Consider the following 22,216-nt stretch of genomic DNA (forward strand, 5'->3'; position numbering starts at 1 on the left):
TGGCCTCTGCATCAGCTCCTGCCTCCAGGTTCCCACCCTGGTCGAGTTCCTGCCCTGACTTCCTTAGATGATGAACAGTGATGTGGAAATGTAAGCCAAATGAACCCCTTCCTCCCGGCTTGCTTTTTGGTCGTGTTGTTTCGCTGAAGCAATAGAAACTCCGATGGGGACACCTGGTATCCGGTTAAGTGGCTCCACAGATGCTGGCAACCGCCTGTCTAGGTAGGCTGAAAAACAAGCATTGTTTCACAGCATTCCACATACTTACAGTACATGTATATATAGCACACCTACAGTACATGTGAACACAACACAACACACACATGCACACATAAAATGGGGTGGAAGTGATAGAGAAAGACACCTGACATTGGACTCTAACCTCCCAACGTATGTGTGTGTGCAGACACAGGCCCCCTGCGAACACACATCTGTGAAACACGCACACACCAACAATGAAATAAGACAGCAATGAGCATCTGCACAGCTACCGCCAGGACTCCACAGGGGTCAGGACTGACTTGCCTGTGTTCTGCCGTTGTACGAAAAAGCTGAAGCAACGACCTAAGGAGCTGGAGAGGGCTTGTTATTAGAGCCCCTGCAGGACCAAAAGCTCTTGTGAAGTGCCAGCACTCACACTGGGTGACTCACAACTGCCTCTCACTCCTGCTCCAGGGCATCAGGTGACCTTCTCTGACCCCTGTGGGCACTCATGTGCACAAGACACATTCATACATGTACACACACCACAAACACATAAACACACCACACACAGACACATACCACACACACACACAACCCTAACCCTAATCCTGAGATACATAATTTAAAGTGATAAAATAAAGTCTAGAAAAAAGAGTGGACTTGAGGGCTGGAAAGCTGAGGAGTTAAGGCTGCTTGCTGCTCCTGCAGAGGATGCAAGTATGGTTTCCACCCCCACACTGGGCAGGTCACAACTGCCTGTCACTCCGGTCCCTGGGGATCTCACGCCTCCTCTGGCCCCCACGAGCACCCACACACATATACACACACACACACATAAAGAGAAATTTAAAAAGTGAACTAGACAGTGTTGCAGACTGGGCACTGAGCCCACATCAACATGGCCAGCAAAGTGTCCCCACACAGCAGCCCTGCCTCCCAGTGTCCCCCAGGAATCAGTTTTAAGCCTCAAGCTACCTTTGGCTGTTGAGTAGGCATGGCCACGCGCCATGATGCCTTCGATGAAAGAGATTATCTGAGGGATGTTCTCAGTGACTCTCAAGTACACCGTTGGTGGCAGAACCTGGAAAGAAGCCGAGAGGTAAGCACCACAGCTGATTGCCGTGCACAGACCCGGTGAGCTGGGGAGGCAGCCATCTTGAGTCAGGAGCACCATGATGACAAAGACATAGCCACTCCCTCTAACCCACACACATGGGGGCCCATCAGTCCCAAAGGAGAAGAGCCTAGCTCATCTGCTGCCCTGGGACCAGCCCCCACCCCCACTAAACCCATCGCAGGGTACACCCTGCACAGCGAGATCTGTGTCCTTTTCTTCAGTCTTGACCCCACAGGGCTTGTACTCCGGGGCTAGCAATGATTCACTCTGATTCTCGCAGGTCAGCTACCCCTGCCCTTTACGGAAGGGTAAACCACTGCTTACCTTCAGGGCTGCCATGTCTTGTTTAAATTCTTCTTCAAAAACACTGGCGAGAGAAGCAGGCGACACATTCATCTGCAAAAGGTCAGACAAGAATATCAGTACACCCAGGGGGCCCAGCCACCCCTGCAGACAGGATGGTGGCCACGTGCCCCACTGGAGCTCAGCCTCAAGAAAGGAGAGTTCACTTCAGGCGTTAAATCTGCGCTAGAGCTCAGTAGTCAAAAGGCCTACGGGCCCTGCCCTCTGGGTACAGAGAAAAGTGGGTGAGTAACGGCGCCATGGCGATTGCACACCACCCTCCTGCCCCTCTGTGAAGGCAACAGCCTGTACAGGACAAGAGGTTCTGTCTAAGCCATGGCCTTACCCACAGCAGGAAGAAATGGTTGAAAAAAAAAAAAAAAGCCTTAGAGCAGTATTTGAAAGGAACATAACACAGTAATCAGGGAATTGGTGCTGAAGTCCTCGGGCTGGGGCTACCCTGAGCTCCTTGGCTGCAGGAGGCTGCCAGAGTAGGGCATCTGGGCACACGGACCCTCAGTCAGTGCTGGATTCCCAGAAGAGGCTGGGACCCAACAGATGGATCTCTAAGAGCTGAGCAGGGGACACAGAAGTTCTGGCTTAGAAGCAGGGTTCTTGTCAATAAACCCAGAACCAAGGGGGAAGGGGCAAGCGGGGCTTCACCCAGCTGGGGAGTAGGGGAAGTCATTTTTCCACACGCCTGTGGCATGCTCCTAAAGACAGCACTAACTGAATGGTTATAAAAACAAACAAGAACATCAAAGAAACGTATACGTACTCTTATATGTGTATGTATGTACGCATGTATGAAACTATCAAAGAACAATTTAAAAAAAATTTTAAATTCACAGGTGGTGGGTATTATTGGTAAATGCCTATAATCTGTCTCAGCATGGGAGACGAAGAGGCGGCAGAACTCTGAGTTCAAGGCTAGCTTGGTCTACATGGTGATTCCACCTGAACCAGGGCTGCATAGCAAGATTGTTTCAAACACAACGAAACAAAAAGGCAGGCTTCATGCATACCTTGTACCAGAATCAACAACCTACCTACATTTATCAGCAAGCATTTATTTAGCACCTACTTGTGTGCTGGGCCATCCTCTGCCTGCCCCAAGCACGCCTACCCACCTCATGAAACGTGTTTCCTTTTTCATGAGATGAGAAACGTGAATGCTCCTCTGGCGCATCAAGAATCTCTATCAGGTTTCTCAGAGGCCACTCAGTAATCATCCAGAAGCCACAACCCCTGACACTGACTTAGATCCTGGAGACGGTGAGTGGCCCGGGAGCTTTCCTACTCTGGGGCCCTGGGCTCAGCCTGGGAGCTCCCCCGTCCCCCTTAGGCTGCCGGGAAGATGCGGTGACACGGTGGGATACACAAGCATGGCAGTGCCGCTGCTGCAGAGATGGAGTCCATGGCGCCCAGCACTGCACACGCCCTTCGCAAAGCACACACTTTCAGGCCTTGTCTTATGCTGTAATTTCTACCTCTCCTGGTTCTGTGTAAGTAGGAACACATCCCCACATGTCCAGATGCCCAGCCCATTTTCTACTGACTTTTCTCCTCCTGATTCCTAAGAAGTAATTTTACACGTTGTGTACTGTACATATATGCATGGATTCTTGTGCATATCTACATCTATTTCTGTTGAGTCTCAGCTTTTTAAGATTGATTGATTGATTGATTGATTTTATACCGTGTTCTGCCTGCATGCCAGAAGAGGGCATCAGATCTCATTATAGAAATTTGGGAGCCACCATGTGGTTGCTGGGAATTGAACTCAGGATCTCAGGAAGAGCAGCCCGTGCTCTTAACCACTGGGTCAGCTCTCCAGCTTCTTTTTAATTTTTTAACAGGATGATCATTCACAGCACACTGAAAACTTGGTTTACATTTTCTAATCTTTTCTCTTTCTGGGTCTTTCCACATGAATAGATTTGCGTTTGGAAACATCCTGGGATTTCTGTGAAGAATCTATGCCTGTACTCTTCTCATGTTTAATCTCTGATCTGCCTTAAGTTGGCTATGAAGCCTGTATCTAACTTGGGTTTGTATTTTCTCCAGATGGCTACCCAGCGGTCAACACCATTAGCCAATAATCCCCCTCCCCAAGCCCCAGTGATCTGAAATGCCATCTTTTATCAGAAAACAAATCCCATTGAGTACTATGTGTATTTCTGGACTCTGTCGTATGTTCCCCATCTGTTTATTCATGTTCTATACAAAGTCTCTAACTGCTGCAGCCTTTCTCAGACAGAGGGCAGAAGAGGCTTCCTGAGAACAGGAAGTAGAGACAGGAAGAGAGGGCAAGGAGGAAGGGACAAAGGATACTATGCAGAAGACACAGACAAGTTTATTCCCACCAAGCTGTCTCCTTGGCATAATACATACAACCTACAATATATTAGTCCTGTGCACGCACACACACATGCACACAAGCATGCACACAGAAAGAAAGTGTGTGTCATGTGACTTTTACTGGGAAGATGGAGGAAACAGAACACATGTGGACCAAAAGAAAGATTCCATCCACGTCCACGGTAGGAGTAACGCAAACGTGCGTGACTCAAAGGCCGCCAGGCAACAGGGAAGTCCCTGAATGGCCTCCTTCCAGATACTCCAACAAGAACGCTGCTCCAATCAATGATGCCAGGCTGAGTGGCCTCCCACCATCTCATGAGTCATGAGGGCCTCCTGACCACTGACCATCTCACGACCTGTGAGGGCCGTCCTTCTCTCACAGGAGGGAGTGTTAGTAGGAATGATCTTACCAGAGCCCATACCAAGGTGATCACAAATGCTCTTAACAATGATGGCTACGTCCAGCCCAGAGAAAACAAACATACACACATATATATACACACACACTCATACAGATAGATGCACATACATGTATTTACATGTACACACACACATATAAACAAAAAGTTATTGCCAGGTGATAATGACACCTGTAATCCCAGCACTCGGAGGGCAGAGGCAGGCAGATCTCTGTGAGTTCAGCCTGGTCTACAGAGTGAATTCTAAGACAGCCAGGGCTACACAGAGAAACCCTGTCTTGAAAAAAAAAAAGGGAGGAAAAAAACAAAACAACAAAAAACAAAAATAAACCCCAAGGAGCATCAAGAAAGGAATCCCCATGCTCCAGAGGGCAACCGCCAGCCACAGACAGCATGCTGGGCAAAGAGCAACCATTTTAGAAAACAACTCCTCACTCAGCGACCCAGGAAGCCCTCTGGTGAGCCTGACATTCAGGGCACAGTACCCGTCACCTGGAGAACCCAGAGAGGCCCTGACCTCATGCTTGTTACCTGAAATAACCACCTTGTCTACCAAGTCTTCAGAGCCAGCATGGCACCCAGGCCTGAGCAGGTCTTCAACCTGTGCAGTGTGGACACCTCAGGTGAAGGCTACCCACACACACCACTGGAAGGCCCTGCTTACAAAGAGCTGGAGTCAGAAGCCTGGGCCTGCAGCCACTCCAAGGTCCACACCATCTCCAGGCTCTGGTTCACCCCCTCACCAAAGGAGAGGGATAGGAACAGGGGTCACTGAACAGTGACACCAATGGAGAGGGATGCTTCTCCACAGCTCCACTGACTTAACTTCCTTTACTGGGAAAAACAAAGCTATCACTAGCCACCATTTTGTTTTGAATTTTAGAGATTCTCTCTCTGGGACACATGCGTTAGAAATACATGAAAACACAACCAGCAAAGAACTGTGACTCAGCCACCAACAAGACAAGGCTGCCATGCTTACCTCGTTAGCTCTTTTGATTATTTTGTCATCCACATCGGTAATACTCATTGCCATGATCACATTGCATCCAAACACTTTGGTCAGAATCCTTCGGATGATATCAAATCTAACATATGAGCTGGGGGAAAAAAAAAGAATTATTGGATTGTCTTCAACACACAGAATCAGTATCATTTTATTTTTGACTTAATGTTGTTTGTTTTGGTTTTCGATATAGGGTTTCTCTGTGTAGCCCCTGTCTGTCCTGGAACTTGCTCTGTAGACCAGGCTGGCCTTGAACTCAGAGAGATCCACCTGCTTCTACCTCCCGAGTGCTGTGATTAAAAGTGTACACCACCACTGTCCGTCTCTTAAAATTATTTTATTTTTGATTAACTTGTTTTACTTCATGTACATTTTTAGCCTGTGTTTGCACTATGTACCAAAGAAGTCAAAAGAGGGTGTCAGAGCCTCCGAAACTAGAGACACAGATGGTTGTGAGCCATTATGTGGGTGCTGGGAACTGAACCTAAGTCCTCTACAGACAAGACTCTTAAGCACTTAGTAAACTTTCCAGCCCCAGCTGTGTTTTTATTATTGTGTGTGTGTGCGTGTGTGTGTGTGTGTGTGTGTGTGTGTGTGTGCGCGCACGCATGCGTGCTTTGCACACACGGGCGCCAGAGGGCGGATGTGCACATGCTGTAGCAGTCTGTAGAGGTCACTTCTTTTTGTGGGGCTCGCTTCTTTTCCTTTCACCGTATGGGTCCTGGAGCGCAAACTTAGGTCATCAGGCTTATTCAGGAGGAGCCTGCTCCCCAGTGATCCACCTTGCCCCCGTCATCATTATTCTTGAAAAGAGATGTGTTACAGTTTAACACACCGCAATGTAACTTCCAAACTGTGGACTACAGTTGATGGTTGGTTCATAGGGAAACAAGTACTTGTTTTTACAAACCAGGTCCCACCTGGAGGCCCAGAAGAGTCCTTGTGAGAAGCATCAGTTTCGGGACATGGCGCTGTTTTTGAGTTTAGAGCTGTTGAGTGAGTTTGCATCTATTTAAATGTATAGAAAGTCCTGTAATACATCATCAAAGAAAGTCAAATGATAGGGGATGGTGAGGGGGCTGCAGCTGGGATACAAAGTGAATAAACTGTAATAAAAATAAAATAAAATTTTAAAAGAAGTCAAATGACAAGAGCTTTTTGTTTGTTTGTTTTTTGAGACAGTGTTTCTCTATGTGTAGGCCAGGCTGTCCTGGAACTCACTCTGTAGACCAGGCTGGACTCAAACTCATACACAGCTACCTGCCTCTGCCTCTCGAGTACTGGTGTTCACCACCACTGCCTAGCACCAAAAAAGCTTTTTACCATTCTTTTTCTGGAATTTGGATTTTCCATATTATCCCCGTACTGGAAAAGCAGAGACAGGTGGATCCCAGGGACTTACTGGCTAGCCAGGTTGGCCTACTTGTAGAGCTCCAAGCCAGTGAGAGACTCTGTCACAGAACAGTCGGTAGAATGTCCTTTTGTCTTCCACACCTGTGTTTAATTTTGATCTAAAAATACACAAATAAAAATGTGCAAGACGGGGGCTGGAGAGATGGCTCAGTGGTTAAGAGCACTGTCTGCTCTTCCAAAGGTCCTGAGTTCAATTCCCAGCACCTACACGGTGGCTCACAACCATCCACTCACATACCCTCTACTGCCCTCTTAGAGCACTAATATGCATAAAAAATAAATAAATAAAATCTTTAAAAAAAAATGTGCAAGACGAAGGCTGGGGAGATGGCTTAGTGGTTATGAGCACTGGCTGCTCTTTCAGGTCCTGAGAGGTCCTGAGTTTAATTCCTAGCAAGCACATGGTGGCTCACAACCATCCGTAATGGGATCTGATGCCCTCTTGTCATACATATACATAGAACACTCATATGTATAAGTAAATACATCTTTTAAAATGTGCAAGACAACAAACAAGATATTAGGAAATGGGGAATATAGATAAATGCCGAAGGAATATAGATAAACCAGCTCCAATGCTTCCCAGGAGTGTGGCTCTGCAGAGTTAGCATGGTCAGTCCTGTGGAGGTCTTAGAATGGGTCACGGGGACACTGTGCTAAGCAGCACTTCACAGACATTTCCTGAAACTGCCATGAAGGTTCCAAACACTGAGCTGTTGTCATTTCTGTTTGTTTGTTTGTCTGTAGACAAGGATAGACTCTGTGTAACCTTGGCTGTCCTGAGCTCAGCTTGTAGACCAGGCTGGCCTATAACTCACAGAGATCCTCCTGCCTCAAACTCCCCAACTGCTGAGCATGCAGGCGTGGGCCACGGCTCTGTTGTAATTTCTGTTTCAGCTCATATAAGAAACAGACTCCCCCAAGAAAGTGACCTGTGCAAGGCAATGCTGCCCCACGATAGGATTCGGGCCCCTTGGCCAACCTGAGGAACATCTAACTAGTAAACGGGTCACTCTTTCTCTCTTCCTCCACACCAACCTGAGAACGCACAACTCCAACTCCTAACAGCTACAAAGATCAAACGAGACTAACATTCCGGTGTTTCACCATTCCCAGAATGCAGTCATTACTCAGCTCACTCAACAGATTATAAAGCAAGCTAACAGTTTACTCTTTGCATAATAAATGACCCTCTGACAGATCGGAGGGTCAAATCCAGGAAACTCACCAAGCATGGCCAAGGTGTGCATGGTCGTACACAGTGGGTCCGCAACTATACCTGGGAACAGGAAGATCCACCATGTGAGAGATCTGCAAGAGCCCTGAATCCTGTAACAACCACCACACACGCGCCCACTGTTTAGATGACACTCTGGGGCCACACGTGGGGTCTCAGGGCTGACTGGCCCGCAGCGCACCCTCCGGCCCCGCCCCGCCCGGCGCACGCACCAGGAGACGGCGTCGGCGCGGGCCACGATCAGCGGCTCCTTCTTGCCTGTGAGGCTGTTGTGCACCTGCACGCCGGTGTCCTGGCCTTGCGGCCGTTGCCATGCCCGCCCGCGCCGCCCGAGACCCAGCACGGCCCGGAGCAGCGGAGCGCCCCGGCCAGGCCCGCGCGCCCGCAGCATGTCGTGGGCAGATCCAGGGAACAAGTAGAGCAAAACCCTGCAGGCCAGGCCCCGCCCCGCCCACGAAGGCCAAGCCCCGCCCGGCGATCCAGAAGCTCCGCCCACTCCCGGAAGAGGCTACTCTGGCGTCTGCCAAGGAGCCCAGCACAGTGTAGGATCTTAGCGCGGAGGTGGCCACAGAGACGCACAGGACCCCGAGCCCTTTCCCTTTTTAGCGCAGGTCTCCCAGCTTGTACGTGTGGGTGAATTGCTTCCGGTGTGCATCACTGTGCCTGCGGCTGGGACCTGGTGTGCACTGCGATACAGTTTGTCCCCAAGTGTGCAGGAGATCTGTGTATCTCAGCACTCCCTACACACTACGTACTCCAGAAACGTGAGCGTGCGCTCCTCGTGCCTTAATTCAAACACAGCAGTATGTGTGCCTTAACAACATCCGTACAGCATGTCTGCAAGTACCGCAGTCAGCACTAGTGGATCAACGCTATGTACAAGAAAACACGTCTGCACCGCAGTACACACAGCATATGTATACTTCCCACTGTCCTGTGGGCTTAGGATGAAAGAACCGCGCCAGGAAATGGCCCTTTGCTCAAGTACATGTAACTGGAAATGTCTGCTGGAGAGACAGCTGCTCTTCCAAGGGATCCCGGCTTGAGCCGTAGCACCCGCGTGGCTCTCCATAGTCTAATTATTTTCCTGAGGGCCCGACGCTTCTGGACTCCACAGGCGCTGCATACACGTGTTCCACAGTCAGACCGCGGGCAAAATACCCATACACATAAGAATAAATCATTTACAAAAATTTAGAGGGAGCCAAAATTGTCTCATCCATATATAATCAAAGCTTTTGGGAGGGGATGCAGGAGGTTCAAGACCAGCCTCAGCTACGAGACCCTGCCCTAAAAACAAATCAAGGTGAAAAACTCTATCATCTATTTCTTGAGAACTGTTCTTAGTGACATTCAAATTACTCCAGAAATTCACCCCTGTTGGTGGCTTACAAAAGTAAAATTCCCTTTGCTTGTTCAATCCTTACAACACGGAGCACCCCTCAGCTCTTTCAGTCTTTTTTTTATTATTATTATTCTCTGCCCTTCTTTTGGTATTCTCTAGAAAAGCAGATGGTTAAGCAGATACGTCGTTCCTAGAGGACCTTTTTCCTGAAAATTCTAGAGTCTTGACTGCTTGAAGCTAGACCTCCATGCAGTGTAGACTGTTCTACATTATGACAGTAACGGCCCCAAATGTCCCAAGTTCTCCAGGAACATTATTCTTCCTCACAGCTATCTACCTTCATGTCATTTCGTCATTGCAAATGTGTACGCATTCAATTCTTTCATTCTGTAGCAATATGCAACCCTCTATCTGTGGTTCCCACCCACCGCAGTTGCTGCAATCTGGTTTCACTTAGGTAGCCCAGGCTGTCACTACTCTACCTCGCTGTAAAGCCCTCTAGCCTCGGCCTCCCCCAATTTGGGCATTACAAGTATGAGCTTGTACCACTCTTTGAGAACTTAATGTAAACTCTTTTGAACTCCTTGCCATATCCTGTAAATTCAGCGAAGAGCTTGGCCTCAGAAAGCTCCTCAAAAACTCTTCCTGTGTATTTATTACCTGATAGGTAATAAATACCTCAGGTAATAAATACCTGATAAAGAAAGCTTTTATTCTGATATGAGGTGTGTCTGTCTAAAAAAACAGAACCAAAGGCTGGAATGCAGAACTCAAGGGAAGAGCTAGAGCACGCATTTAAAAAACAGCTCTAGGAATACAGAGCCAAACCTTCCATGATTTTGGATGGCTGCTATGTTTGGATTGGCCATGGAAAATCATGATGTCAAAACTAACAACAATGGTTGTTTTCTGTCTGCTTAAAAGCAGACTCGCATGTGCTCCATCTCAGCTGGCAGCAAGTCTGCTTGTTGGTATAATGTTCTTTTGAAATGTATACACCTTACCCTCGTTCATTCAAATGCTGAACCACTCTCAGGTTTCAATCCGGATATTGCATTGTGATACTTATTCTAAGCATCACCGGTCTCAACTTTGTGTAACATCCAAAATAAACAACCAGCCACAATGTTGAGCAATAGAGAAGTAGTAGGTGGGAGCGGGGAGGAGCCAGAGGACAAGATAAGATTGGGAGGCAAATGGGCAAGGGAGAGCTAGGAGATCAGGGCTGGAGAACAGATCTTGGAATGATGTGGAGAATGAACCAGACCTAAGATTTCAAAAAAAGCAAGTATAATGGATAAAATCTAAATGTTAGGAAACTATGAGGGCTTGGAGGTTTAAGAGGGAGTAATTATTGCCCAGCATTGTGTTCTAGGTTCATTAAACAAATCCAGTCTCTGTGTGGTGATTTGGTTATACAGCTGTTTAGGATTAACAGCAAGCTTTACTAAAAGATATATCAACAGTAAATATTTATTGACACCCACAACATCTTCTTGTTAAGCCTTCTGAGAGTCATTCAGATGTCTGCAGTGGCTCACACCTAGCGCTCAGGGAGCCGAGGCTCTTCAGTTTAAGATCAGCTTGGGCCTCTGTGAGTTCTGGTCCACTCTGAACTATAGTATTAACCTGTCTCAAAAAAAAAAAAAAAAAAAAGATAGGGATGGAGAGCTGCTCAGGGGTTAAGAACACTAGTAGGTCTTCCAAAGAAGCCTGGTTTGATTCCCAGCACCCACATGGTAGCTCACCACTGTCTGGAACTCATTTCCAGGAGGTAGGATGCCGCCTGCTGCAGGCATGCTTACACAGACGTATGTGCTGACAAAACAGCCATACACAGATTATAAATTAAAGGAGAAATGTAGCCCACCCTCCACTGATGTTAAAGGCACAATCATCTTATGTACTGAACTTCTGTACATGGACTACTAAAGTGACGAGAAACCAACCAGTACAATTTATCAGAAAACACCTCAGAGAGAATCTGGTTTTTTCTGTAGCCTTGGCTTAGACTTGCTTTGTAGATCAGGCTGGCCTTGAACTCAGAGAGCCGCCTGCCTCTGCCTCCTGAGCGCTGGGAATAAAGGAATGCACCACCACCATGCCTGGCCAGAAAAAGCGCTTTATATAGCCAACTAAAAATTAGAAGTTTTAGTCCTAGAGGAAGGTAGACATACTCACTATTCTCAGAACAGAAAACACTGAAGTTCCCATGTGGCAGGCCCTCGTGAGATAACTCTGGCCAATTGAATAGACCCCGTTTGGGTTTGTAGGTCTATGAACTCAATGAACAAATGAATGGAATGGTTAGGAGTATTGTGACTTTGAAAGATAATCAGGTTCAAACTCCACCTCTTTGGAAAGAGTCAATTATTCCTAATCTTTATTAAATTTAGACAAATGTTAATTCATGGTCAATGAACGCTGGGATGAAGATACCTGTCTCTAAATTGCTACTGTGCCTTTAAACTGCTTATATGACTGAGGAAAAGGCCACTTTTCATACTCAGTTCCATATCCCTCTGCAAATTTTATTACACGTTGTGTCCTCCAGCCATACTGTTAGCCTTTTGTGCAATTATTGTCTTCTGGTAATTAAACTTGACTCTTCTGTTTCTGGCTAGGGCTGAAAGCAGTTGGCTCTGTCAGTAAAAACCAGCACCAGACATGCAAGCGAACTTTTTCCTGCTGAGCTACAAGCTCTGTGCTTCAACGGTGCAGCCCACAGCAACGTCCCATCTGAACGACCTCACTAGAAAAACAGCTGGATTGAGTTTCTCTCGCTGCATTCTTAGGACCGATCGCTGCGATGAGCACCCGTCAATAATACTCTTATTTTAGATGTACTGCGTTAGAAATGCCGGAGCTGTCACGGGGTTGCGTGGAGTGCTTTCACGCGTGCCGAGGAGGTTAGTTAGGACGTCATAGTGCTTCCTGAGCCGTTCCAAATCATTTCAAACTGCGTCCTCTAGGTCTGAAGTGGCGAGTCTGGTTCTGCCGGGGGACGAAACCGGAGGTGGCGGGAGCCTGTGAGCTGACCTGGCGCCTCGGCGGCATCGCAGGCGAGGCGGAGGGCGGCCCTCCGCACGCGAAGCCACAGCCGCGGACCCCGGGCGAGCGGGGAGGACTGGGGAAACCCCGACGCCCACAGTGACCGGCCGGAAGACCGGACCGCCGCCCCAGCGGTACAAAGGCGCCAACGCGAAGCCCTCGGGCCAGGCTCCGCCCCAGGGCGGCGCCTCGGCAGGAAGAGGGCGGGGCCGCCGGGGCCGTCGCCTAGGCAACCGCTCGCTCTGCCCGGGCTTTTCAGAAAGGCCTAAATCCGGGGGCTGTGGGGGAAGGGCGGGACGGGGACGCGAAGGCTGCGCGACCCTGCGGGAGTGCGCCGGGGCGCCCGCGGCCTCCACAGTGTGGCGAGGGTCCGGGCGGGCCTCAGGGGCGCCAGGGAAGCGCTAAGGCCAGGGAGGCGCTGCCCCCGCCAGCCCGCCCTCCGTCGATCCCCGAGCCGAGCCGAGCACCCCTCAGGGGCCCCTTTGTCTCCAGGCCATTCCAAACTCGGCACCGGGAGGAGACACAAAGGGACGGCGGGGGCGGAAGGCGCAGGCGCGGGGAGCCGCCGAGGATGCTGGGAGTGGTGGTCCCTCCGCGCTTCGGTGGCTGCCCTCCCGCGCGAGTCCGCAGCCACCGCGGGAGTCGTGCGCATGCGCGCCCACTTCCGCCTCTCCCGGACCCGCCCTCTCGGTCCTCCTCGCCGAGGACAGCTCTCTAGTACTCGGAGTGCGGGAGGCGGTGCCGGCCCCACCACACCCCCTTCGCGTCCAGATTGGCCGCAGAGGTAAGAGCCGCACGGGGATTGGCTGTCGCCGTTGCCAGTTCTGCTCGGGGCGGTATTTATACGGTGCTGGGAGGCGGGGGAATGCAGTGAAGCCGGAGGAGGGTGGCTCTTCGCCTCTTAGGCGGCTCTTGACGGGCTGGAGGCTGCCCGGCCCCGGCGTGTCTGTAGAGGAGCAGGCCGCCACCCCGCCGTTCCGGGCCCGCACGGGCCCCGCCCCGTAGGTCCGCCACCGAGTGCCAAACTCCTAGTAAAGTTTCGCGTCGCCGGTCGCCCCTGCCCCGGCGGCCCCGCCGCTGTCCCCGCCACGACCCTGGCCCCCGGCGACGGTGACAGCCCAGGCCACGCCCCCGCGCGGGCTGGCCTCGCGGCCCGCCGCCCCCCGGCCCGGGACGGTGAGGGGCGTGAATGCGGTGGGGGCGGGGCCGCCTCCGGGAGGGGGGGTTGGCGGGGCGCATGCGCGCTGCGCGCGGGGCTGAATGTTTCCCAAGTGTTTGAAACTGGTATTTGGGTTTTCCACGTTGGACAAGTGCGGCGAGGCGGGCGGCAGAGCGCGCCCTTCCCACTGCCGGCCCCGCTCTCTCCGCTCTCCACGCCGGCGGCGGGTGGGCGGCGGTGGCCGGCCCTCTTTGGGTGTGTGCGCGCTCGTACGCACGGCCCCCCGCGCCGCCCGCCGCCCGGGAGGGGGCCTGCACGGCCGGCGGGGCGTGCGCCAGAGCCTCGGTCGCCGCGGCCCGCGCCTGCAGGCGCCGGGGTCCCCGCGGCCCCGGAGGCGGCGCGGCAGGCGCCAGATGTAGCCGCCGGCCAGCCCGGCCGGAGCGGCGGGGGGGCGCGGGAGGGCGAGAGCTTTGCATTTTGCAGTGCTGTTTGAGGGGGGCGGGGGGTGGAGGAAGCGGAAAGCCGCCGAGTCGCCGGGGACCTCCGGGGTGAACCATGTTGAGTCCTGCCAACGGGGAGCAGATCCACCTGGTGAACTATGTGGAGGATTACCTGGACTCTATCGAGTCACTGCCTTTCGACCTGCAGAGGAACGTCTCGCTGATGCGGGAGATCGACGCCAAATACCAAGGTACGGCGGGTGATGGATGGGCGGGGGCGGCCGCGTCCATCCCTGGGTCCCGGCGGCGAGGCTGGCCGGTCCTGTTGGAGCCGGAGCGCCCGGTAACGTCCTCGGAGGGCTAGGAACAAAAGGTCTGGAGCGCCTTTGATACGCCGAGGTCCTTGTGTGTCGAGCCCCGGGACATGGAGGAGGAAGGAGCGCGAACGGCTGGCTGCAAGGCTGCGCGACCAAAGCGCTCTTTGTAGTGAAGTGATGAGGCGGTGCTGCGGGGGAGGGGGCGCGGGGCTCGGCTGCGTCCTCGGGGAGGGGGCGCAGGCGGCCGCGCGAGGTGGAGTGCTATGCGGGCGCCGCGGACACAGGGTGCGGGCGCCCGGCTGGAGGGACGGCTGCGGGCCGTACTCGCGCGGACCTGAGTGCGGGTCGGGAGAGTCGCCGCCTCCCACCCGGTCCCGAATCCAAGTGTTACATAAAGTACTGGACAGTCCCGACCCAGGGTCGCGCGATCGCCCGGGCCCTGCCCGCCTGGGCCCTCCCTTGGCTCTGGACACCGCTCCGGGCCGACTGCGAGGGGCGCCGGCTCGGTGTGTCTTGGCGGAGGAGAAGGGTGGCAGGGAGGCTCGCCAGCCGGCTAGGCGCTCGGCTACTGCGCTGGGCTCAGTGGGCGCGAGCTGGGCTCTGGCTAGAGAGCAGCGGGGCAGGTGAGGGACCTGCAGTCCTCCCGGAGACCCGGGCTGCCCGGAGTGCCGAAGAGGCGGAGCCTGCGTGCCCGCCGGGAACTGTTGGCTGTTGGGGAAACTTTGCTTCGAGGCCAGGGGTCTCTGTTTTGACCGCGGATGGCCGCTCGGAGTTTACTCTTGTTTACAGAACTGCGCAGCAGGGAAACGGAAGAGTTGGGGGAAGGTGGAGGGCCGCCGCTCGGCCCCGCGCACCGGATACTGCCGGGGAAGGCGCCCCTGCGCGCTCTCTGCGAGCTGCAGCTTCGCAGCTCGGTTTATAGGAGAGTCATTAACATATTGCGGAACGTTCCGCCTCTGCGGCCCGGCGATTGGTCGTGGCATCCCCCGTGGAATGTCCTTATCAGTGTGCTAGGGAGCCATTGGGGGGTGGGCGGACGGGGGCGGGCTCTGCTCAGCTACTCGCTCCTGTGTGTTTCCGCTGCCTGCTTTTCTCTCTGTGGAGGAGGGTCGGGCGGAGGGAGGAGGCGAGTTGATTTGAATGTCTTCGGGTCGCCCGTCCTCCGGCCTTGGATTGGCTCCCGTCGCTGCCGGGGCGTGCCGTTGTCGCGCGTCCTGCACGTTGATTGGCACCCCTCCCGGTCTCCGCCCCCAGCGTCGTCGACTCGGGGAGGGGCGGAGCGCGCTTCCGGGGTCTCGGAGGCTGGCGTGGATCGCGGCCACTTCGCGGCCATGGCGGCGCTGGCCCTCGGCAGGCTGCTCCCATGGCGGCCTCGGCTGTGGCGCCCCACGGGCGCCTCTGACCAGGTCTCGCGTCTCCGGTAGGCGTGAGTGGGCGGGGAGCGCCGCTGTCGGGACTGCGGGTCGGTGTGTCCGGGTGCTGTCCACCCCGCCGATGGCTCGTCTGTGGCAATGACTCTAGAATAAGTCTTTGCTCGGAAGTACTGTTGCCAACCGAGTTTTTGACGGCCGCCTAGTGCTTCGGGCGTAGAAGGAAGAAGGGGTTATGGTTTGGTTGTTGTAAATGGAGTTTGTTGCCCGAATTATTTGCATATGTTATTAGAAGTACATGTGGAAGCACCGCTTCGTTAAGAAGTTAAGCGCATCCTTACGTAGTTAAAAATGTTAAAGTAATTGGACGTAATAGATGGTACTGCAGTCCCACTTATTCACCGTCCGTATCAGCTGGCATTTTATGGTGGCCCAGCAGCAGTCCCGAGACTAAACTGTCCGATGCCTCCTTATGTGGAGTCGGTGTTGTGCTTGTTTGTTGCTTTTAGTGGTTTTATTGATCGAATTCTTTGCTTAGGGTAAACAAATCTGAGCTGTTGTATAGGTTCCACAATAACTTCGCCTGCATTTAACCTTAAAGGAGCTAGTGTTGAATTTAAATTAGCAATGGGTAGAATTACTCATGTACAAAATACCAATACTATCTGAAATGTAGCCGGGTGTGATGGCACGTGCCCGTGATCACAGCTGGAGGAAATATCAGCAGTTCAAGACCAGCTTTGATTGTATGCCCTGTGAACCAGGCTGGGTCTCAGAAACAAAAGAACCCTGACTGCTGGTTAAGCCAAAGCTGAGTCCACCTACTTAAAGAACACAAACTTTTCTGTTTGTTCATATGCTGTTGTATTTTTTCCTTTTTATAAGGTCTCACTGTGTAGCCTTGGCTAACCTAGAACTCTTAAAAGATCCACTTGCCTCTGCCTCTGGAATTAAAGATATGTGCCATCCTGCCCCCAAATGCAAAGTTTAGAGTATCTTTAGTAAGTTGTATCAGTTGGCCTTCCTAGTAACTTACTTTTAGAGTCTAGGGCTGTTCGTCCCTCCTGTGTCTGTGTGGCGCTTCCTGCAATGCCTCCACAACCTCAACATAGCCATATGTGTTGATATACTTGAGTGTCAGGCCTGTGTTGTCTTCTAGGGTTTTGTCGTGTTTGCTTCTGCTTGTTTTGAGACAGGGTCTCCATTGTAGTTCCAGCTAACCCGTGTAAATCAGGCTGGCCTGGAACTCTATAAAGAGGTCTGCTCCCTGCCTGGGTTCCTGTGTTTACTGTCAGGAGAGAGCACAGCAGGTTGGGGGTGGTGATTTTTTTAGATGTCCCCCTGACTGCTGGCCTGTCCACACCAGTGTCCTAGCTCAGGCTTTTCCAGCAGTTGCCTAAAGAGACGGCAAAAGGGTCTCGAGAGAAATCGGACACTATCTGCTATTTGAGGAAAATAACTTCAGGCTTGGGGCAGAATGTTTAATTGTTCTGTTCACTTTTACTTTTAAAGCAGCTGGTGTTTTTAATTGTTAATTTCTGGTGTTTGAGGCACTCTTGACATCCTTGGCCATAGACCTTAGGTACCGCACAGCTGCAGCCACCCACTTTCTAGGGTTTCCCCTCTGCAGCTTTGACGGGAGCCTACTCATTCCCTAGCTTCTTATTTCCAACCTTAGTGTGCTGATTTGATGTCAGCACAAAGGGTCTCTACCAGCTTGACACAGAGGTTCACCACACTTGGACACAGGCACACAGAGAAGGGCCCGGTACTGCAGTAAGGCCTGGTAAGGCTTCAGCAGCGTTAAGTCCCGTGCTGGGCTGGTAGGTAAGGGCAGTTTCCGCGCGTGTAAAGTACTGAAGTGTTAATGCCCATTCCCTTCAAGCAGAAATGCTTTCTTTGACTACTGCCGTGGCTTACCGCAAAGCCTCCAAGAGGCTGTGTGTGTGCAAAGGGAAAGCTGTTTAGGAAACAGGGTTGGGATGTGTAATTGGGGCTGTGCTCCTTCTGCCACAGTGTCATGAGTCCTGGGATTATGGGATGGTACTGAGCTGAATTCTTTGCTTTCTGTTAGATTGTTTGACAGCTTTTCTTTCATGAGAAATTGTTTAATTACATGTGCCATATTATGTTTTATAAACATATAGACTTTTTTTTTTCTTTCCTAAGAAGGCTTAAATTTAATACTAGGGTTTAGTTCTCAAAATGGTATTATTGAGTATTGGGAGACAGAGGCAGGCCTCCCTGTAGACTTCAGGACAGCCAGGGCTACACATAGACTGTTTAAAAAAAATTATTGTAAGCGGTAGATTAAAGGGCTTTGAGTTGTACAGTAAACCTTGTCACTTGTTTTAAAGCACCCTTGTTTTCAGTAGTACAGAAAATCATGCTGGGGTGGCCATAAGTGGAAACAGTGGCTCTGTTGTAACCTGTCTGTAGGGCACATCATCTAAGTCTATATGCTTTCTCTGTAGAGTATTCTAGACACTGGGATGCTTAAATACAAATTGCTGGAAGAATACAGGGGGAAAGTGCCTATGATCCCTGCTGTGGAGGTGGAGGCAGGAGGATTCAGTGAGACCACCTCAGATGAGGTGGAAGGCAATACCCAAACACAAAGAAACACAGAATGAAAACCTTTAACTTAAAACAAAGCTTTTGAACAGAAGTTATGGGAATGTAATTGATAGGGGAAGAAAAGGTTCCAGCTGCAGCACTTTACCTAAAGTTGAACTTTTTATTTATCGTCTCAACTTTGCTAAATGGGAACCATGGCTTACACATGACAAAGGAGTTTTTACACAGGGAAACTTGGCTTTTGCTCTTTCTTCCCCTTGTGATTTTTCTTTTTCAATTGCAAACTAGAGGTCTGGATAAAAGGATTGTTTAGTTGGCTTGGAGTGTCTTTACCAGTGTGTCTAGTGGGTGTGTAACGCAGATTGTTCTTGTTTGTAGAGATCCTGAAGGAGTTGGATGAGTACTATGAGAAGTTCAAAAGGGAGACAGACGGCACCCAGAAGAGGCGGGTGCTGCACTGCATCCAGAGGGCCCTGATCCGAAGTCAGGAGCTGGGCGATGAGAAGATCCAGATCGTGAGTCAGATGGTGGAGCTGGTGGAGAACCGCACCAGGCAGGTGGACAGCCACGTGGAGCTGTTTGAAGCCCACCAGGACATCGGTGACAGCACCAGCAGCAGCGGCAAGGCCGGCCAGGACAAGTCCAAGAGTGAGTCGATCACGCAGGCAGATAAGCCAAATAACAAGCGGTCCCGGAGGCAGCGAAACAATGAGAATCGCGAGAACGCATCGAATAATCACGACCACGATGACATCACCTCAGGTACGCCCAAGGAGAAGAAAGCGAAAACCTCAAAGAAGAAGAAACGCTCCAAGGCCAAAGCAGAGAGGGAGGCGTCTCCCGCGGACCTCCCCATCGACCCCAACGAGCCCACGTACTGTCTGTGCAACCAGGTCTCCTACGGGGAGATGATTGGCTGCGACAATGACGAGTGTCCCATCGAGTGGTTCCACTTCTCTTGCGTGGGGCTCAACCATAAACCCAAGGGCAAGTGGTACTGCCCCAAGTGCCGAGGGGAGAACGAGAAGACGATGGACAAGGCCCTGGAGAAGTCCAAGAAAGAAAGGGCCTACAACAGGTAGTCTGTGGGCGCTCACTCGGGAACAAGCCCACAGCGGATTCATGACGTCGCTGCCTTGTCGGAGGTGTGAGGACGGTCAGATGGGTGCTTTTAGAGACCATTAGGATGGCTCCTCCCCGGGATGGCGGAAGCAGCCTGTGTCTTCAAGGTGTACCTTGTCATACAGGCCGGGTTGGCGGATCAGCATTTTAGAAACTACAAATACAGTTTCGAATTAACGTGTCAGCAAATGTCAGACTGATTTTTGGGGTTGGGGAGTGACTTGGAAGGAAGGAACCTAACACATGTATAAAGAAGACATTTAATTTGGCTGTTTTAACAAAAATGTATGGTTTACAAAAAAAAAAAGCCAGGTTGCTGAAGTACAAGTGTGCTTCTTGCTTCCATAATGTATATCTACATGACAAGTTGGTCAAAGGTTTAAAGTCTAAATATTATTGTTATTTTTTAAAAAGGTAAATGGGTAAATTTTACATGACATATTTTATACGTGGCCTATTCCCCAACTGGCCGTTTTTAATGACTGGGTACATTTTTAATAGGTCAGACACGTGGTCCAGGCAGTGGGTCCGAGTCTTGCCTTTGCTACCCTAGGTCATAGTGTAGCCACCTTTAACTTATATGAAGTGTATAAATGTACATTTCCACCATCTTGCCCCTGCTGTATTATAACCGGAGGTGCAGCCTGGTGCTGTTGTGAAGCCAAGGTGCGCGTCCTGCTGCGTGCGTGAGCTGTGTAGATGTTGCGTCAAGAAATAAATAAAACTGGGCCAGTTTGTTTCTTTAGCATTTAATTTTAACATATAAATCATTTAAAAATTTTTTGTCTTAAAAATTTATACACCAGCAGTTTAGACAAAAGCCTTAAGCAAATTGTATATTATTGATCTCACGTAATGAGGGAGTAGACATTATGTCCGTGCCAGCAAATAAGTGTCAAAAAGTATTTAGAACAGAGGTTAGGAAGTGAGCACTCGTGAGATCCAGCCCCACCATCTGTTTCTTCTGTACGGCCTGTGAGCTAAGAGTGGTCTCTCTCTGTGTTTCTCAGTGCTTTTAAAAATCACATTTCATGAGCGGTCAAAGTCCTATGAAATTCAGACCTGCGTGTGTATAAATAAAGACCGGTTGGAGCACACCCATGCTTGTCTCCTTGTGCGCTGTCTGAGGCTGCTGCCCATCGGTGGCCGGTGGCCTGTGTCCCTACCCACCCGCCCAGTGGAGGCCACATCTTCATCCCTGGTGCTGTGTGCTTTGCTTGAGGTGTGAGTGTGCTGCAGTGTGCTTTATCGAGTCTGGCGTCTGGGGCAGGCACTGTAGAGTCAGCGGGGCTCTTGTGTGTGGTGAGCATAGCAGCTGCTTTGCTGATGACTGCCTCTGAGAACTCTAACACTGGGCACACATTCTGTGCTCTGGCTGGGGGCGGTGGTAGCACACGCCTTTAATCCTAGCACTTGGGAGGCAGAGGCATGTGGATCTCTGAGTTCAAGCCTGGTCTATAGAGTGAGTTCTAGAACAGCCAGGGCTACACAGAGAAACCCTATAACAGAAAAACAACAAAAGAATAAATCGACTTAGAGTAAGCCAGAGTTTGATAGATGATAGAATTAAAATACTTGGTAAAAGGAGCTAGAGAGAAGAAGGCATGCTGTTTAGCACACTTGTTGCTCTTGTGGAAAACTCAGTTTTGATCCCCAGTGTCTGCAGGGCTCAGAAACCGATGTCCTCTTCTGACCTCTAGGGGCACTAGGCACGCAGGTGCTGGACCTACGCAAGAACAGTTTTAGAAATTAAAGATGATGCAGTAGCAGGCAGAATTCTCTTGAGTTTGAGGCCAGCCTGGTCTATACAGCCAGTTCCAGTCCAGCCAGGGCTACACAGTGAGACCCTGACTCAAAGGGGAAAAAAGAACTAAAAACCCACAGTTGGGGGCACCCTTGGGCTGTAAAGTAAATAAACGTAAAATTCAAAAACAAAACTGCAGTTGTTGGGGAGTTTCTCCTTCCTAATTAAGCCAGTAATAAAAGGTTATAAGATGGAAGGAACATGGTTCTTTTTCTTCTGTTTGGTGCAGACAACCAGATGATGTAGGGAAGAGCACCGAAGCCACCTCTGGTGTGTGGACCTCAGCTTTGACCTTTCGGTGTTTGCCCCCACACTGCTTAACTCCTGCTCCAGAATTCTTCCCTCTCAGCGGCACCTGATTCCCGTGGAGTGGTTTGGAAAATAAGGTTGCTCCAGTAAGACAGCGCCTAGTCTGCCGAGGCGTGCTGAGCTTTCTGCTACAACACGGTCTGTGCCCACACCACCTTGGTGTGCACAGAACACAGCATTGCCTAAGGCTTTGTTGTGTCTGACTTCCTTGAGTCATGCACACTTCCACCGGGCAATAAGAAAGTCAGGCGAGCACTTTGACCTCCGGATTTAGGGTTGAAATCCTACAGTGCAGGAAAGCTCCGCCACCGGGTAGATACCGGAGCAGACGCAGGACACCTCTGAGGACACACCTTAAGGACACACCTCTGAGGACACACCTTAAGGACACACCTCTGAGGACACACCTTAAGGACACACCTCTGAGGACACACCTTAAGGACACACCTCTGAGGACACACCTTAAGGACACACCTCTGAGGACACACCTTAAGGACACACCTCTGAGGACACACCTTAAGGACACACCTCTGAGGACACACCTCTGAGGACACACCTCTGAGGACACACCTCTGAGGACACACCTCTGAGGACACACCTTAAGGACACACCTCTGAGGA

The 22,216-nt window shown here is 51.1% G+C and overlaps 2 protein-coding genes across 4 annotated transcripts in view; one reads left to right on the forward strand and one right to left on the reverse strand.

Moving 5' to 3' along the window:
- Cars2 (cysteinyl-tRNA synthetase 2, mitochondrial) overlaps nucleotides 1-8,634 on the reverse strand; it is a 34,400-nt gene extending 25,766 nt beyond the window's left edge. The window contains exons 1-5 of one of the 2 annotated variants that reach the window (XM_021637516.2): nucleotides 8,315-8,634; nucleotides 8,094-8,144; nucleotides 5,429-5,546; nucleotides 1,646-1,717; nucleotides 1,180-1,285 (exon numbers count right to left, since the gene is read on the reverse strand). In XM_021637516.2, the coding sequence (XP_021493191.1) occupies nucleotides 1,180-1,285; nucleotides 1,646-1,717; nucleotides 5,429-5,546; nucleotides 8,094-8,144; nucleotides 8,315-8,493 (526 nt within the window). In that variant the 5' untranslated portion in view covers nucleotides 8,494-8,634. The remainder of the gene's footprint in view (nucleotides 1-1,179; nucleotides 1,286-1,645; nucleotides 1,718-5,428; nucleotides 5,547-8,093; nucleotides 8,145-8,314) is intronic. The other variant, XM_021637517.2, reaches the window with a different exon arrangement.
- Nucleotides 8,635-13,753: 5,119 nt separating this feature from the next.
- Nucleotides 13,754-20,580, forward strand: Ing1 (inhibitor of growth family member 1). 2 transcript variants are annotated; one of them, XM_021637536.2, is made up of 2 exons: nucleotides 13,754-14,348; nucleotides 18,740-20,580. In XM_021637536.2, the coding sequence occupies exons 1-2, from the start codon at nucleotides 14,213-14,215 to the stop codon at nucleotides 19,441-19,443; spliced, it is 840 nt and encodes a 279-aa protein (XP_021493211.1). In that variant the 5' UTR covers nucleotides 13,754-14,212; the 3' UTR covers nucleotides 19,444-20,580. The 2 variants fall into 2 exon arrangements, with proteins under 2 accessions (XP_021493211.1, XP_060237353.1); XM_060381370.1 differs by lacking the exon at nucleotides 13,754-14,348 and adding an exon at nucleotides 15,683-15,834.
- Nucleotides 20,581-22,216: the final 1,636 nt, after the last annotated feature.

Source organism: Meriones unguiculatus, chromosome 4 (assembly GCF_030254825.1).
Source record: "Meriones unguiculatus strain TT.TT164.6M chromosome 4, Bangor_MerUng_6.1, whole genome shotgun sequence".
In the NCBI taxonomy this organism is placed as follows: Eukaryota; Metazoa; Chordata; class Mammalia; order Rodentia; family Muridae; genus Meriones; species Meriones unguiculatus.